At 44.1% G+C, this 16,190-nt stretch overlaps 1 protein-coding gene across 4 annotated transcripts in view; it reads left to right on the plus strand.

Annotated features, from left to right (window-relative positions):
- Positions 1-15,578, plus strand: part of CTIF (cap binding complex dependent translation initiation factor) — a 212,115-nt gene extending 196,537 nt beyond the window's left edge. For 3 of the 4 annotated variants that reach the window (XM_056543792.1, XM_056543799.1, XM_056543803.1), the window contains exons 11-13: positions 3,189-3,344; positions 9,877-9,930; positions 11,628-15,578. In XM_056543792.1, coding sequence (XP_056399767.1) covers positions 3,189-3,344; positions 9,877-9,930; positions 11,628-11,843 — 426 coding nt within the window. In that variant the 3' untranslated portion in view covers positions 11,844-15,578. The remainder of the gene's footprint in view (positions 1-3,188; positions 3,345-9,876; positions 9,931-11,627) is intronic. The other variant, XM_056543812.1, reaches the window with a different exon arrangement.
- The last annotated feature ends 612 nt before the right edge of the window (positions 15,579-16,190 follow it).

Consider the following 16,190-nt stretch of genomic DNA (forward strand, 5'->3'; position numbering starts at 1 on the left):
CTTTCTCCTGCTCTGGACAGTTCCTAAAATGGACAGCAGAGGTCAGCAGAGAGCACTGTGGTCGTTACTAGGGTGACCACATTTCCTAACTGCCATTCAGGGACACTTACTGTCACAAGTGCATTTCGTCAAACTTATACGTGAGACTGGCAAAAACATATCTGGGCATTGGGCACTATATGTGGAGGCACAGGACAGCCCCCCCCCCCCCCCTCCTGACATATGTCCCTGACTTATAATGCCCCGTGTCCTGTGCCCCTCACATATAATGCCCCCTGAGGGGGCAGGACAGGCGGCATTATGTGTGAGGGGAACAGGACATGGGGTATTATATATGAGGGGCACATGACAGAGGGGCATTATATGTAAGGGGCACAGGACATGGGGCATTATATGAGAGGGGCATTATATGTGGGGGCACATGACAGGGGGGCATTATATGTGCGGGCACATGACAGGGGGGCATTATATGTGCAGGCACATGACAGGGGGGCATTATATGTGGGGGCACATGACAGAGGGGCATTATATGTGGGGGCACATGACAGGGGGGCATTATATGTGGGGGCACATGACAGGGGGGCATTATATGTGGGGGGCACATGACAGGGGGCATTATATGTGAGGGGCACATGACAGGGGGCATTATATTTGAGAGGCACAGGACGGGGGTATTAGAAGTGATGGGCACATGACTTTGGGTATTATAAGTAAGCGGCAAATGTCAAGGGGCATTATTTGTGCATTATAGGGGCACATGACTTGGGCCCCTGTCATGTGCCCCCACATATAATGCACCCCTGTCATGTGCCCCCCACATATATTGCCCCCCTGACATGTGACTCCATAGTCATTTGCATGTCTGACAAAGGAGGTGTTGTGACTGTAAAAAGCAATTACATTGTACAAATCAATGAGTTGCTATCTGATGGTGAAATATATGGTAAATTTAAAACAAATCCTACCTTGCAGTATACCAGGGAACTTAACATCCTCCTTAACACGGGAATAGCGTTGAATGTGCTCACCAAAAGGGAATCGGAATACTTACTAGCAGGAAACCCAGTGACACCAATTCTTTATAAGTTACCAAAAACGCATTAGAGGGTAAATGCCCTACAGTGAAGCATGGTGGGGGCAGCATCATGTCTGGAGGAAACCAGACGCTGCACATGACCTGCCCAATACCATCCCTACAGTGAAGCATGGTGGGGGCAGCATCATGTCTGGAAGAAACTAGGCACTGATCATCATCTGCCCAATACCATCCCTACAGTGAAGCATGGTGGGGGCAGCATCATGTCTAGAGGAAACCAGGCACTGCCCATCACCTGCCCAATACCATCCCTACAGTGATCATGGTGGGGGCAGCATCATGTCTGGAAGAAACCAGGCACTGCCCATCACCTGCCCAATACCATCCCTACAGTGAAGCATGATGGGGGCAACATCATGTCTGGAGGAAACCAGGCACAGCCCATCACCTGCCCAATACCATCCCTACAGTGAAGCATGGTGGGGGCAGCATCATATCTGGAGGAGACCAGGCACTGCCCATCACCTGCCCAATACCATCCCTACAGTGATCATGGTGGGGGCAGCATCATGTCTGGAAGAAACCAGGCACTGCCCATCACCTGCCCAATACCATCCCTACAGTGAAGCATGGTGGGGGCAGCATCATGTCTGGAGGAAACCAGGCACTGCTCATCACCTGCCCAATACCATCCCTACAGTGATCATGGTGGGGGCAGCATCATATCTCGAGGAGACCAGGCACTGCCCATCACCTGCCCAATACCATCCCTACAGTGATCATGGTGGGGGCAGCATCATGTCTGGAAGAAACCAGGCACTGCTCCTCACCTGCCCAATACTATCCCTTAAGTGAAGCATGGTGGGGGCAGCATTATGTTGTGGGGACAGGGAAGGCTGGTCAGGGTTAAGGGAAAGCTGAATTTAGCAAAGTACAGAGATTTTCTTAAATAAAAACCTGATCCAGAGCACTCCTGACCTCAGACTGGGCTGTAGGTTCACTTTACAAGACATGACCCCAAGCACACAGCCAAGACAACACAAGAGTGGCTTAAGGAAAACTCTGACTTATACCCAATGGGAAATCTCTGGAGAGACCTGAAAATGGCTTCCACCGATGCTCCCCATCCAATCTTACAGAGCTTGAGAGGATCTGTAGAGAAGAATGGCAGAAAATCCCCAAATCCAGATGTGTAAACCTTGTGGCCTCATCCCCAAGAAGACTGGAAGCTGTAATCACTGCCAAAAAGGCTTTAAAGGGGTACTCTGTCCCTAGACATCTAATCCTCTATCCACAGGATAGGGGATAAGATGACTGATCGTGGGGGCCACTGGCACCCCTTTGCTATCTCCAGGCCAGCACCACAGCATACTGAACACGGAAGCTTGGAGCTTCAGTGTTCGTGATGTCACACCACGCCCCCTCCTTTCATGTCTATGGTAGGAGACATGACGACTAGCACACAGCCTACTTCCATAGACCTGAATGGAGGGTGTATGATGGCTGTGGTTGCCCATCATCTGGCATGGAGCAGAGTTCGCTCTGTGCATCGGATAACTGGAATGATCGCAGGGGGTCCCAACACCTTCACCCACCGCGATCTGACAACTCATAAGATATCTAGGGTCAGAGTACCCCTTTCACTAAGTCCTGAGTAAATGGTCTAAATACATGTCACTGCAAGATTTTACTTTTTAATAAATAAGATTTCTAACATTCTGCGGTCATTCTTTAATTATAGGTATTGAGTGCATAATGATGGCGGGAAAACTTTATTTAAATTTTTTTTTTTATTTTAGCACAAGGAGCAACATAACAAAAAGTAAACTGGTCTGAAGACTTAATAAATGCATTGTAGACCGCTCCAGAAATTGAGGAACAAGTTACTTACAGTTGTATATTTTGCCATCACTAGAAGTGAAGCAATAGGTCTGGAAGGCGGCAGTGTAATGGACCAGCCGCCTTTCCATTGTGACAGACAGCGGCGACCGCACTTGAGGTTTACTGGTTTCCTCTTTAGTTCTGTAGTAAGGTGCACGTCTAGTACAGGTTCCTGTTTGTTTGCTTCTCGATCATACATTGTGCTTCCTCTTTCGTTGTCTTGTGGCCTCGGCTCTTGTGGTTAATTTGTTTTGACTTTTGTGTTTTGCAGAAAGATTTCTCTGTACGAGAAGATCTTCACAAGTCTGACGTGGAATGCTGGTTGGGTTTCATCACCTTCCTCTGTGAAGTATTCGGCACCATGAGAAGTAACACTGGGGAGCCTTTCCGAGTCCTTGTGTGTCCTATCTATACCTGCCTTAGGGAGGTAATGACTATTCACTTGGCCCAGCGAATTAGCATGTAACTTCACCAATACAATGCCTATCTTGCTTTCTGTGATGGGCCACTATAAATTGTTACCCCATAATCCCTAAATGGCATAAAAAAATCTAGAAATGCATTCTGACTAATGACATAAAGGGGGTGTATGAAATTAGAAAAAAAAAACAGTTGACATTCTTCCAGAGACACCACCACTGTTTTCCATGGTTGTGCTTGATATTGCATCTTAAAGAGCACCTGCCATCAACTAAACTGTCCCTAACCCCCCCCCCCCCCCCTCCCATCTGTCCCTTACTGACTCTATCCCTGTATTTTTTTCTAAAACTGCATATAAATACCTTTTTCCCATTCACTTGTTCTGCTCTGGCTCCTGCTGTGAGCGAGGAACGAAGGGGGTGCGGCCCGGCAGGCATGTTGTCATCTGAGGCCTGCCAGGGCTCGCTTCTGCCCGACTTCCTGTATACTGTCTTTGCAGCATGATGGCCGGGCACAGCTTATGTGAGGGGCGGAGACACCAGGCAGGGAGACAGTGGGAGCGCTCATGGCCGTACAAAGTTTGTGAAGGGCGGGGACATCAGGCTGGATGGGCGGTGGGAGCGCTCATGGCCGTGCAATGTTTGTGAGGTGCAGGGACAACAGGCAGTGGGGTGTTGGGTATCTCTGTGCTCAGAGAGCCCCATGCGCAGCACTCACAGCGCTTCTTCCAGCCTTCTATGCCGGCAGTTGCCTCCACTCTGAGCGCCCTGCTACCAGCCTGATGGCGGGAAATTCCTAGTGTCCAGGAGAGTTGGTTTGCGGTTTCCTCGCGGCGAGTGTGGGTACCTGTTTGTCTTCATTTGTATGTGTGTGTATAGATAGATGGATGGATGGATGGATGGATGGATGGATGGATAGATGGATAGATGGAGATATATATATAATTTTTTTTTTTTTTTATAATTTAAATAAAAAAAAATGCGGCATGTGTTTCCACACCATCTGTCACTAATATCTTTTATGTGGAAACATCTTCTTTTGTGGAACAGTAAAGCATAGTATATAGAAAGTAAAATGGAAAACTAGAGAAAAAAACTCTTAAAAACAACAATTCACAAATTAAATTTGATTGAACCATTAGCTCATTTTCTGATTACATGTTCCATTTAAGTTGCCATTCATTTTCACTAGCTGTCAGATGAACAAGTATTTACCTGACAACTGTTCCTTCACATTCTCCCAATACACATGTACACTCCTTTCCCGAGCATGCATGTGCTTTCTGTGTGGAGGGGGAGGAAGCTGCTGCCACACACTTCCAGTGACCGTTTATCTCCAAGGAAAGCTAAAGACTCCTGCAGTGAAATCCAGCATTTACAATCTGTCAGGAGGCCCCTCTGTAAACATGAGAGAGACAACCAGCCCTGACAAAACCTGCAGGTTAAGGACCCCGGTAATGTGTATGGGGTCCTTAAAGGGGCACTCCACTATTTAACATATGCCAGCAATATCAGCAATTTGACTCCACATCCCAAACTCCCCAATTATGTCAAATCAATACACAACAAATGATTGAATACAGTTCTTCTTTCCCTTGACAGACAAGTCAGGAGATCCACATATGCATAAGATAAACTATGGAATTGATGGGCACGGTGGGGGCCTCACTACGCAGGGTTTGCTGGGTTTGAATAGTTGCCCATCCATGTTTGTCTACACTCATAAAATTGAATCTGTTACATGGAAAATCTGTTCCAAAGGTCTCCTGAAAATGTAACAATATTACCTTGCTTTACGGTGTTTGTGTCTTCAGTCCAATGAAAAAAAAATCCCTTTTTTATTCGGCATTGAAGTGTCAAAGAGGTGTGGCCCAGGATTTGGAGTGCAACACCTCTCAGCTCCCATTCCTTGCCCTCTGCTTGTATGATATGTAGACAGGCTCCGCTTCCTCCCCCTGTGTATGCGCCACAGTGATACCCTGCGTAAGCGCCGGTGATGAATTTAGAATGAGCTCTCTGCCTCTATCACTGGCAGCGCAGTGAGTTTGCAAAGTTCAGCATCGGCCTCACTGGCTTTCAGTATGGCTCAGCGCTGGGTCTATTACACAAATTAATGGAAGGAAAGGAAAGCAGAGCGATTTTGAAGCCCAAGGGCACTCCAGATCACGTGCCATGCCTCTTTGACATTTAAATGTTGCATAAAAGATCGAATTAAAGGAGTACTCCGCCCTTAGATTTCTTATCCCCTATGCAAAGGATAGGAGATGAGATGTCTGATCGTGGGGGTCCTGCCGCTGGGGACCCCTGCGATCTCTGCTTCGGCACCCCAGTCACGGCCACGTCCCCTCAATGCAACTCTATGGGAGTGGGCGTGATGGCCGTTACGCCCCTTCCGATAGACTTGCATTTAGGGGGCGTTGTCGTGTCGTCACGAGGGGCGTGGACGTGATGTCACGAGCCTACGGCCCTGCACCCAATTCTCTAAATGAACGTTGAGTGCAGCAGGGAGATCGCAGGGGTCCCCAGCAGCAGGATAGTAAATGATGCCTAGGGGCGGAATACCCCTTTAGGGTCTATTCACACGTACAGTATTCTGTGCAGATTTGATGCGCAGGATTTCAAGCTATGTTCAGTTTACATTGAAGTCTCCAGCAGAAAATCCTGCGCATCAAATCTGCGCAGAATACTGTACGTGTGAATAGACCATTAAAGTCACATACAGCTAAATGCATGGCAATATTGATTCCCTTTCCTTGTGAACTCTGGAACAATGCTTTAGAAAGCTGTAAGTTGAGAGCTGTTCTTACTGTTTCTCTTATGCATGCATACTCCGCTTATCCAAGCATGCGTGTTTCCAAAGGGACTTCAAGGGAGAATTCAACAAATCCACTCCTTTTCTTTTTCACTCTTAATATCTGCCATCAGGTGAGAGTTGGATCACCCCTATACACTTCTTCTATCTAGTTAGCCAGTCCCGGCAAAATCGGCACGACTTCTAGTTTTTCCCTAATGTGTATGGTGCCCATACACATTAGGGAAAAGCTAGAAGGTGCCCTACAGAACAATGAGCCGCTCACCAGACAATTCAATGGCTCAGGCGTCATTACGAGTGTGACCAGGACACATTGATAGCCCTTGTGGTTTCTTCCACACAGTTGGAGGGTGTGTATGCTTTTGGTTCTGAAGATCTTGCTATAACATAAGGAGTTAATGTCCATTTAAATAGACGTAGCTCCAGAACAAGGGACCTGGCACAGATCAGTCACTCGCACTCTGCACATCCCCTGGAGACATCAGGCGTTTGTCAGACTTTTTTTTAAATTAATATCTTTATTAAGAAAAGCAAATTACAGAACTCAAGGCACTGTAACAGAAATTAACACACATTCCCATAAATTCATACAAGAAAATCAGAACTTGATTTGGAAGCTTTTACATTTACTCTTCTAGTTATACCAAGTCTAAACACTGTAATGAGCTGCAATAACTGATCTGCTACATAATATTCAACAAGATTATCAGTCTCCACCCATAATCCAGGATAGCTATTTCTTTGTTAGTTTTGTTTTTTTGTTAGTTTTTACTATACAGTGCCTGGTGTAAGGGTAATGTAATGTATGTACACAGTGACCCCACCAGCAGAATAGTGAGTACAGCTCTGGAGTATAATACAGGATATAACTCAGGATCAGTACAGGATAAGTAATGTAATGTATGTACACAGTGACCTCACCAGCAGAATAGTGAGTACAGCTCTGGAGTATAATACAGGATATAACTCAGGATCAGTACAGGATAAGTAATGTATGTACACAGTGAGCCCACCAGCAGAATAGTGAGTACATCTCTGGAGTATAATACAGGATAACTCAGGATCAGTACAGGATAAGTAATGTAATGTATGTACACAGTGACCCCACCAGCAGAATAGTGAGTACAGCTCTGGAGATAATACAGGATATAACTCAGGATCAGTACAGGATAAGTAATGTATGTACACAGTGACCCCACCAGCAGAATAGTGAGTACATCTCTGGAGTATAATACAGGATATAACTCTGGATCAGTACAGGATAAGTAATGTAATGTATGTACACAGTGACCCCACCAGCAGAATAGTGAGTACAGCTCTGGAGTATAATACAGGATATAACTCATGATCAGTACAGGATAAGTAATGTAATGTATGTACACAGTGACCCCACCAGCAGAATAGTGAGTACAGCTCTGGAGTATAATACAGGACATAACTCGGGATCAGTATAGGATAAGTAATGTAATGTATGTACACAGTGACCTCACCAGCAGAATAGTGAGTACAGCTCTGGAGTATAATACAGGATATAACTCATGATCAGTACAGGATAAGTAATGTAATGTATGTACACAGTGACCTCACCAGCAGAATAGTGAGTACAGCTCTGGAGTATAATACAGGACATAACTCAGGATCAGTACAGGATAAGTAATGTATGTACACAGTGACCCCACCAGCAGAATAGTGAGTACAGCTCTGGAGTATAATATAAAGTTGTTTCTTGTAGATTAATTCTTTGAAATGCAGCTGTGCATATACATATCAGAATTCATGATGAGTCTGGTGGTAATATCTTTGTGTAACATTTTGTGAGGATTCCTTTGTGTTATTATAGCAGTTGATCTCCGCTCAGCCCCAGCGTCTGTCACCAGGCTCGTGAGATAGTATTTATAACAGACTGACGTTAATGAAACTCAGCCCGGGGCATTGTCTGTGCATGGAGCCGGGCCTCCACACATCTCTTTCATCCTCCCATCGGTCTAAATAGGTCAGGTGCTTGTGCAGTGTCTCTTTACAGTCAGCAGAATTGCTAGTCCCAGTTTGGAACACAGATCCTGGAAACCATGGCCTCTGTAGCACATTGCGGACTCTTTTAAGAAGACCCTTTACTTCGTTCTTTACTTTTCACTTGACCCGGGCAGAGTTTTCCGTCTTTCTTTGTTTCTGGAGTGTTGTCCGGAGCACGTACAAGAGTGATCTCCACCACTTGCTTATCATTCCAGCCGCATCAGTTACCTGCTGCTGAAAATGTATATGTGTAAAGGGGTTAGCCAATATATACAGATACTTTCTATATCCCAATATCCTCAAGCCTGAGTAGAGAACCATTGCCAAGAAAAGCCCTAAAATATGTGTTTCCAAAAGCACCATGTAATTCTTCATTCAAAGGACAATATTCCGTTTGAGTTCCATTTGAGGAAAACTTTTCTTTCCCACCTAAATGACCACCTAAGGACCTTACATTGGGAAGTGACTAACAAGTCCTTTTATCTCATACAAAGATCTCGTTCTAGTATCTAAATACAAGACTATTAAAGTTATCGGGGCCACTTTTCGACATCCATTGGGTCAGGGATTGCTCGGTTGTAATTACACATAGGTGTAGTCTTGGATGTAGGTATAAGGAAGCAGAGGTAGCAGTTGCACCAGTATTAATAAAGAAAACCTCTCAGGTTGAAAATTCATTCCAATCTGCAGGAATTCTGCTGTGTGACAGACTGCCTTGCCATGTTGCACAGACTTGCAGCACAATGAAGAAAAAGGATCAAAAGTTGGCCAAAGCCACCAATTATGTTGGGAACAGCCGCTTTCTTATCTGTGTGGGAGTGTGCCAAACCCTGATGTTGAGAAAGATGGATGGGGCTTTTGAATTTCAGCGTCTGATCCTTCTATTCTTAAATGGGTACTCCGCCCATAGACATCTTATCTTCCTTTGGATAGGGGATAAGGTGTCTGATCGCGGGAGTCTTGCCATTGGGATCCTTGCGATCTCTGTCCAGCACCCGACGTTCGTTTAGAACACTAGGTGCAGGCGGCCGGGGTTGTGACATCATGGCCACGCCCCCTCGTGATGTCACGCCACACCCCCTCAATGCAAGTCTATGGGAGGGGGCGCGCCCCCTCCCATAGACTTGCATTGAAGGGGTGTGGTGTGACATCACGAGGGGCGTGGCTATGACATCACGACCCCCACCACTTGCTCCAAGCGTTCAGAACAAAATGTTCAGAAGCTGGGGCAGCGGAGTACCATTTTACGAGAAGCCAACACCAGAAGAGTCTGGAGGGGACAAATGTTCTTGAAGTCGGATTTTTTTTTTTCTTTCCCCATTCAGAACATACACACTCAGCCAAACTGAGCATGCATGTATACATTGAGTATGGAGAAATAGGTGTTGAACAACCTCAGATGCAGGACTCAATGCTACCTAGGTGTTAAAATGGTAAATTTGGGTAGTAACCAGAGTTTGGGGAAATCCATTGTAGTAGTTCCTGATTTTTTTTTTTGTGTACTCTACATATGTCTAGAGCTGAAATCAGATGACTGTTCGGATCCTATCCTCTCTTCTATAATTTAATCTTCCTTGTACTGTTCTATACATCCCACAATGTGCAGACAACTGATGGTGCTCTGTACAGACCCAGCATTCCTTTGTTTTTACACTTAATGTAATATGTTCTCCTTAGTTATGTGTATTTACCAGTTTGCTCTTTTCTCTCCACAGCTGTTACAGTCAAATGACGTGAAGGAGGACGCGGTTCTGTGTTGTTCCATGGAGGTGAGGATTTTGGAAAATTTTTCACATGCACACAATTCCAAAGACTATAATCCATGATTTGTCCATAGTCATACACTGTAACAATTGGGTCTTCTATATCCCAACACTTAAATGTATGGCTCACTGATATCCATAGACTATAGTGTATGGTTCTTACGTATCCATAGACTTTAAAGTGAGGTTCCTTTTATATCCACCGACTTTAAAGGAAAACTGTCACCAAGTTCACCCACACTAAACCCAATACACTGGGTTATAGTGTGGGTGAACAGGAGTCCATACATGGGTCACTTACTTTTTTAGGTTTTCTTGCCGCCAAGTTGTCTTCCTCTAAAGTTCCGTAATTTTGGCCTTCACTTGCGCTCTGAAGGCGGGTCCCCTGCCGGCAGCCTTGCTTTGGGTCCCGGAGGAAGGGGCCTTAGCCCGCCCCCTTGTTCGCATATTCATTTTCCCCCGGAGCACAGCGCTCTCTCTGCAGAGCGCATACGCTGAATTTTTTTACCCAGCTCCCACATCCTGATGACGTGAGAGCTGTGAGTCGGGAGAGCGCTCTGTGCAGTGTAACTGCGCATGCCGGTCCATTGCTACACCCAGAAGTAGGGAGTAGTGAGACTTCAGAAAGAGGTACTTCTGGATGTAGCAATGGACCGGCATGCGTAGTTGCACTGCACAGGTCGCTCTCCCGACGCACAGCTCTCATGTCATCAGGACGTGGGAGCTGGGTAAAAAATTCAGTTCATGCGCTCTGCAGACAGAGCACTGCACTCAGGGGGGAAATGAATATGTGAACAAGGGGGGTGGGCTAAGGCCCCTTCCTCCGGGACCCGCAAGTGAAGGCCAGAATTACGGAACTTTAGCGGACAACAACTCGGCGGAAAGAAAACCTAAAAAAGTGACTCATGTATGGACTCCTGTTCACCCACACTATAACCCAGTGTATTGGGTTTAGTGTGGGTGAACTTTGTGACAGTTTTCCTTTAACATGTGTCCTCAATATTCTCACACTTTAATGTATGGCTCATCCATATCCATAGTCTATAATATATGGTTCCTTCAAATTATAAACTATAATAATTGGATTCTTCATATCCATAGACTATTAAGTAGAAATCCTCCATGTCCATAGACTATATTGTATGGGTCCTTCATATCCATAGACTTTAATGTATGGTTACTTCATAATTATAAACTATAAAGTATGGACCCTTTAAATCTGTAGACTATAATGTATTGGATCCTCCATATCCGTAGTCTATAATGTAGAAATCCTTCATGTCCATAGACTATAATTATATTCTAAAAAGCAGTCCATTGGTCTGGGTCATTGGATGTGCTATCATGCACTGCCCATATAGCGTAGATCTTACCGTTGGACTATGCTGAAGGCAATGATAGAGCAGCTAGCCCTAAAGAAATCGCATCTTTGATGTTGTACATTGACATCGAAATGACACAGAGGTCTTCTAGCTGTAGGATATGTGATAGTCTGTGACAGCCCGGTCCACCTGTGGTTGAGACTCTGTCACTGGCTTGACCTCTCGCTAACACTTAGGGCAATTATGTATGTCAGTCTGTCACCCAAGTCATCTCCCCAGTCAGTCTGTGTCTGGCATTCTTGCACCAGCTGAGCCAAAGACACAGGCGTCTGAGACGGTGGCCATTTAACATGCGACTTAAAACCTCTGCTCTGTTGACAGCTGCACAGCACTGGACGTCTGCTTGAAGAACAGCTGCCTGAGATGATGACTGAGCTGCTGGCCACTGCACGGGACAAGATGCTGTGTCCCACCGAGTCCATGTTGACCAGGTCTCTGTTGCTAGAGGTCATTGAGCTGCATGCCAACAGCTGGAACCCCCTGACCCCAAGCATCACCCAGTACTACAACAAGACTATCCAGAAACTTACAGGTTGACATGTGACGAAGATGGGGGCAATAGCCAACAGGACACAATCCCTAGGGTAGGGGGAAGTCTTGCCTCACTGACGGAAATCCCAGGATGTACTAACTGGACTCTCCATCCTTTCTGTGAAGAAAATGAAGGAACAACACGTGTTAATAAATCAAACAGCATGCTTAAGAACTCATTCAGCAAAGGGGGGGAGCTGCCTTCTTTTCCAGTCCAGTACCCTGCTCTAGAACGACACCTCCATCTCCTCTGTCGTCACATTAGCATATTGTATGAGCCGCAACGCACGCACTAAGACATTGTCACTGTGGGTGCAGTAGAGATGTGTATTGTAGAAGGCTGACTGGCTGCTATTGTTTACACCATATATTGAGGGCTTTTACGGGCCAACTGGCAGGAGGTGGGTCTGGGCAGATGTCTCAGGAGAACAAAGAGGGCACGGTCAGAGCCGACATTGATTATTGACCTCCTCTTTGTCACCGCATGGTGCTTGGGGGGGTCGTGAATCACTGTTCGATTATGTATTAGAACATGCACGGGATGAGTTGTTTTTTTTTGCACTCTATAGTTTTCTTTGGAATAATGTAAGGCTTTCACCAGCTAAATGTTGAGGTAGGGGGAAAAAAAGAGAGAAAACCATCACTTACTTTTTATTTTTTAACAATGTGGTGTTTGAGCATCCAGTACAATGATAATGCAAGAATTTATTGACTGGGAGAGATACTAACCAAGCCAGGGATTCTGGAGTTTAACTTTTACCTGGGAGGGGAATGGAGTCCCTATCAAATTGCAGTGCAATATGTAGTAAATATTTGTTTCCTCGCAACTAAAGTCATGAAATGGTTAACAGCAGGTTCTGTTGTGATCTGTCATGAGCATTATTCATTCATGTATTCATCGTGATCAGCCGAAGACACGTTGGAAGACCATGTAAAAGATTGTCCTGCATCCATGTTTAAATAGCCCCCCTTACCCAGTACGGTGCATTTATTTATGCTTTTGAGTCTCCCCTGTGCTTTTTAGCCATGGTTTGCTCTTCTGTAGGAGGTATCACACAGGCAGCAGTAGCACCTTTCCAATAAGTTCTAGAGGATGACTTTTGAATGCATAATCTTGGTTAAAGAACCTGAAACGCGTGGGAGATTTTGCTACCTATAAATCAGTTGGCTGTGCCTCATTCATACTGGGTACATGTAGCTATGACAAAAAAACTCACCTAAAGTCATCACGTACCCTGACATTCTGAAGATGCCCATGTGACCCATCACATGGATATATTACCCACATGGAGTGTAGCTGTCTTCATATGTGCTTCATGAAGTCCTCTGAAGGAACACCGCCCCTTTAAACAGACACAGAAGCATTTATTTTTATTTATTTATTTAGATCTTATTTTAACTATTAAGCCTGTGTTTATTTTCCCCATATGTACTTTTATGTGCTATGACATTTCTTTGACTCTAGGGGCGCTGTTCTATAACTCACACCAGTATATGTTCTGCAGTAATCGCTCCTGGGATCCGGAGAAGTTCTCTCCAATCCCTGGGTTTTTCCAAGCATTTTCACCGCTTGTTGCGTGATAAACATTGGCCATGTGGAGGCTTTTTATTCATATTTATGTGACTCTTCGTTATTTAAGATGAATACCTTAGAAATCACTTGGATTTATAGGAATATTTAAAATTATATCTCCTCCCACTCCTGTGTGACATCACAAAAGTGTGTGGTCCTCCTACTTCTGCGATGTCACAGTTGTGGAGGCATTCTTATGGCCATGTGCCGGAGTGAAGAACGGTTTGTGGAACCTAAAACCACGTCATAGAATGGCTCCTTGGCTGATATTGAAGTGAATGCAGTGCTGGTGCCATGCCAGGAGGAGCAGCAACAAAAGGCATTTTATACTTAACCAATGATCGAAACGGGTCACTAGTCAGAGAGCACTCGATCACTAGCTTTCTGGGTGGCCGGGTGGGCTGATTTTTGTGTCTTGTCTATGGCTTATAAATAGACTGTGGTGTCTAGGAATGATTTCAGTGTACAGGAACACAATTCAGCAAGATATACTATGTAGCATACCATAGTTTTGTTAGCAGTGCAAGCTATAGGCATAACTATAAGGGGGCGCACACACTTTTCGATATTTACATGTAAATTGTATTCTGCGTATGGTCCCAATGGGCAATGATGATCCAAAAAAAAAAAAGTATAATTATAGTATATAATGGATAGTTGAGCAACATTGTACCATGTTCGGACTGTTTTGAAAGTAATCTACAGTCTTTGAGGATTGGATTAAAAAAATTTAGTTCAAGGAGGCAAATTTGAGTTTGTTTTACATCTATGGCCAAACTAGTCATGATCTCTGTGATATTTGCCAGTACTAAAGGTTAGGATCTGCCCATTGCATGGCTAGTTTTTGAGAAAGACAACCACATTGTGAGGCTCTTAATAATATTACTGGCTGCTCAACCCTATGGCTATCAACCACCTAGAGGAGCAGCTACACTGTACATACGTCTTGGTCCTCGTGATGTTTCCATTTGGTTGTAGAGATGTACAATGTAAATGGGCTTGTAAATATTGTCATCTTATGACTGGAAGAATATATACTGTACAAATTATCTTAAGCCTTAAAGGACAGTCCATCTGAGAAGTATTTTATATGGATTCAATCTGTGTGTATCTAAGAACCTTTTTTTTTTTTCAACACGTGAGACCATCAGGCTTTTTAGCAAGATTTCTAGATTAAACATCTTCTAGCCTGGACGGTAGATTTTCATATTTTCTTCTTTCTACATAAGGGAAAGAAGCAGACAACTTATCTGGGCCCCCCACAAGATAGTTGTCAACCATCTGTTGTGGCCAACATCGGTTGGCAGTATTTTTGGGCGATCATACTAGAAGCATATATGCCCATGTCTCAAAATTTAAGATCATTGTGCTTTTTAGAAAAACCTGGTCTGGTTGATTTCCCTTCCCTTTTCTTTGTGGGAGAAAGAGAAATGACAACCTACAGTATGTGGTCTTCCAAAATGGTTGTCACCAGTCAGCAAACTTTTGGGATATAGTCTTTAAGGTGCCCATAAACCTTCAATCAACGAAACGTTTTGTTTGATCAACAGCTTTCTCTCCTATTCACTTCATACACCGAAGAATTTGGCTCAGCCAAACATTCATGTGTTGTAAATAAGGAGATGGAAGCTAGTGACAGCTTATCACACAAAAAAAAAAAGTCCAGGAAATCAAAATCCTGCAAGCCCAATCCTTCTCTCCTCGTATAAAGTCACAGTCCCACCAAAATCATCAGAGTTGGCCAATATTTCATTAAAGTGAGTGGGTACCTTAAACTATTACAGTCATTACAAAAATCCTTTTGACATGCCATTCATATATGTCAAAAATGCTGGTTGTGTATGGGTCCCAATCCTATGTCCCCCCCCCCCACTGATCACTAGATACAATCGTCTCGATGGTCATTACATGAGACAAGCTCCATTATAGTCTATAGAGCTTGTCATTTGCAACATGTCAGTTTGAGGGCCGGGATGAGAAGCGTCATCTAGCCATCTGAGGGTTTCTCAGCACGGAGACTGGGACCGACCAACTTTTTTGACATGTCTGTGTGACATGTCAAAAGATTTTAATAATTACAGTAATGCTTTAAAGGGGAGTACTCCACTGGAAAAAAAAAATTTTTAAATCAACCGATGACAGAAAGCTTAACAGATTTGTAAATTACTTCTATTAAAAAATCTTAATCCTTCTAGTACCTATAAGCTTCAGTATGCTCCACAGGAAGTTCTTTTCTTTTTGAATTTCCTTTCTGTCTGACCACAGTGCTCTCTGTTGACTCTTCTGTCCATGTCAGGAACTGTCCAGAGAAAGAGCTGTTTGCTATGGGCATTTGCTCCTGCTGTGGACAGTTCCTAAAATGGACAGAGGTGTCAGCAGAGAGCACTTGTGGTCAGGCAGAAAAGAAATAAAATTAAAAAAAACTTCCTGTGGAGCATACAGAAGCTTATAAGTACTGAAAGGATTAAGATTTTTTAATAGAAGTAATTTACAAATCTTTTTAACTTTCTTGCACCAGTTGATTAAAAAAAATGTTTTCCAGCGGAGTACCCCTTTAAGTAGGATATATGACCATGCTTGTACACTGAAACTTCTCTATGTGTGACTGGTTAAATGATAAAAACTCCATGGCAGATACAATTTTTTATTTTTTTATCATTGTGAACATACCCTTGCAGAGCGATATTTTTATTCTGCTGATTTTCAACCATCTGGTATGGTACAAAACTTTTGGACGATCATAATAAAAGCATATATGAGTGATGGTCTTGGATTGTGAG

Source organism: Hyla sarda, chromosome 1, assembly GCF_029499605.1.
Source record: "Hyla sarda isolate aHylSar1 chromosome 1, aHylSar1.hap1, whole genome shotgun sequence".
In the NCBI taxonomy this organism is placed as follows: domain Eukaryota; kingdom Metazoa; phylum Chordata; class Amphibia; order Anura; family Hylidae; genus Hyla; species Hyla sarda.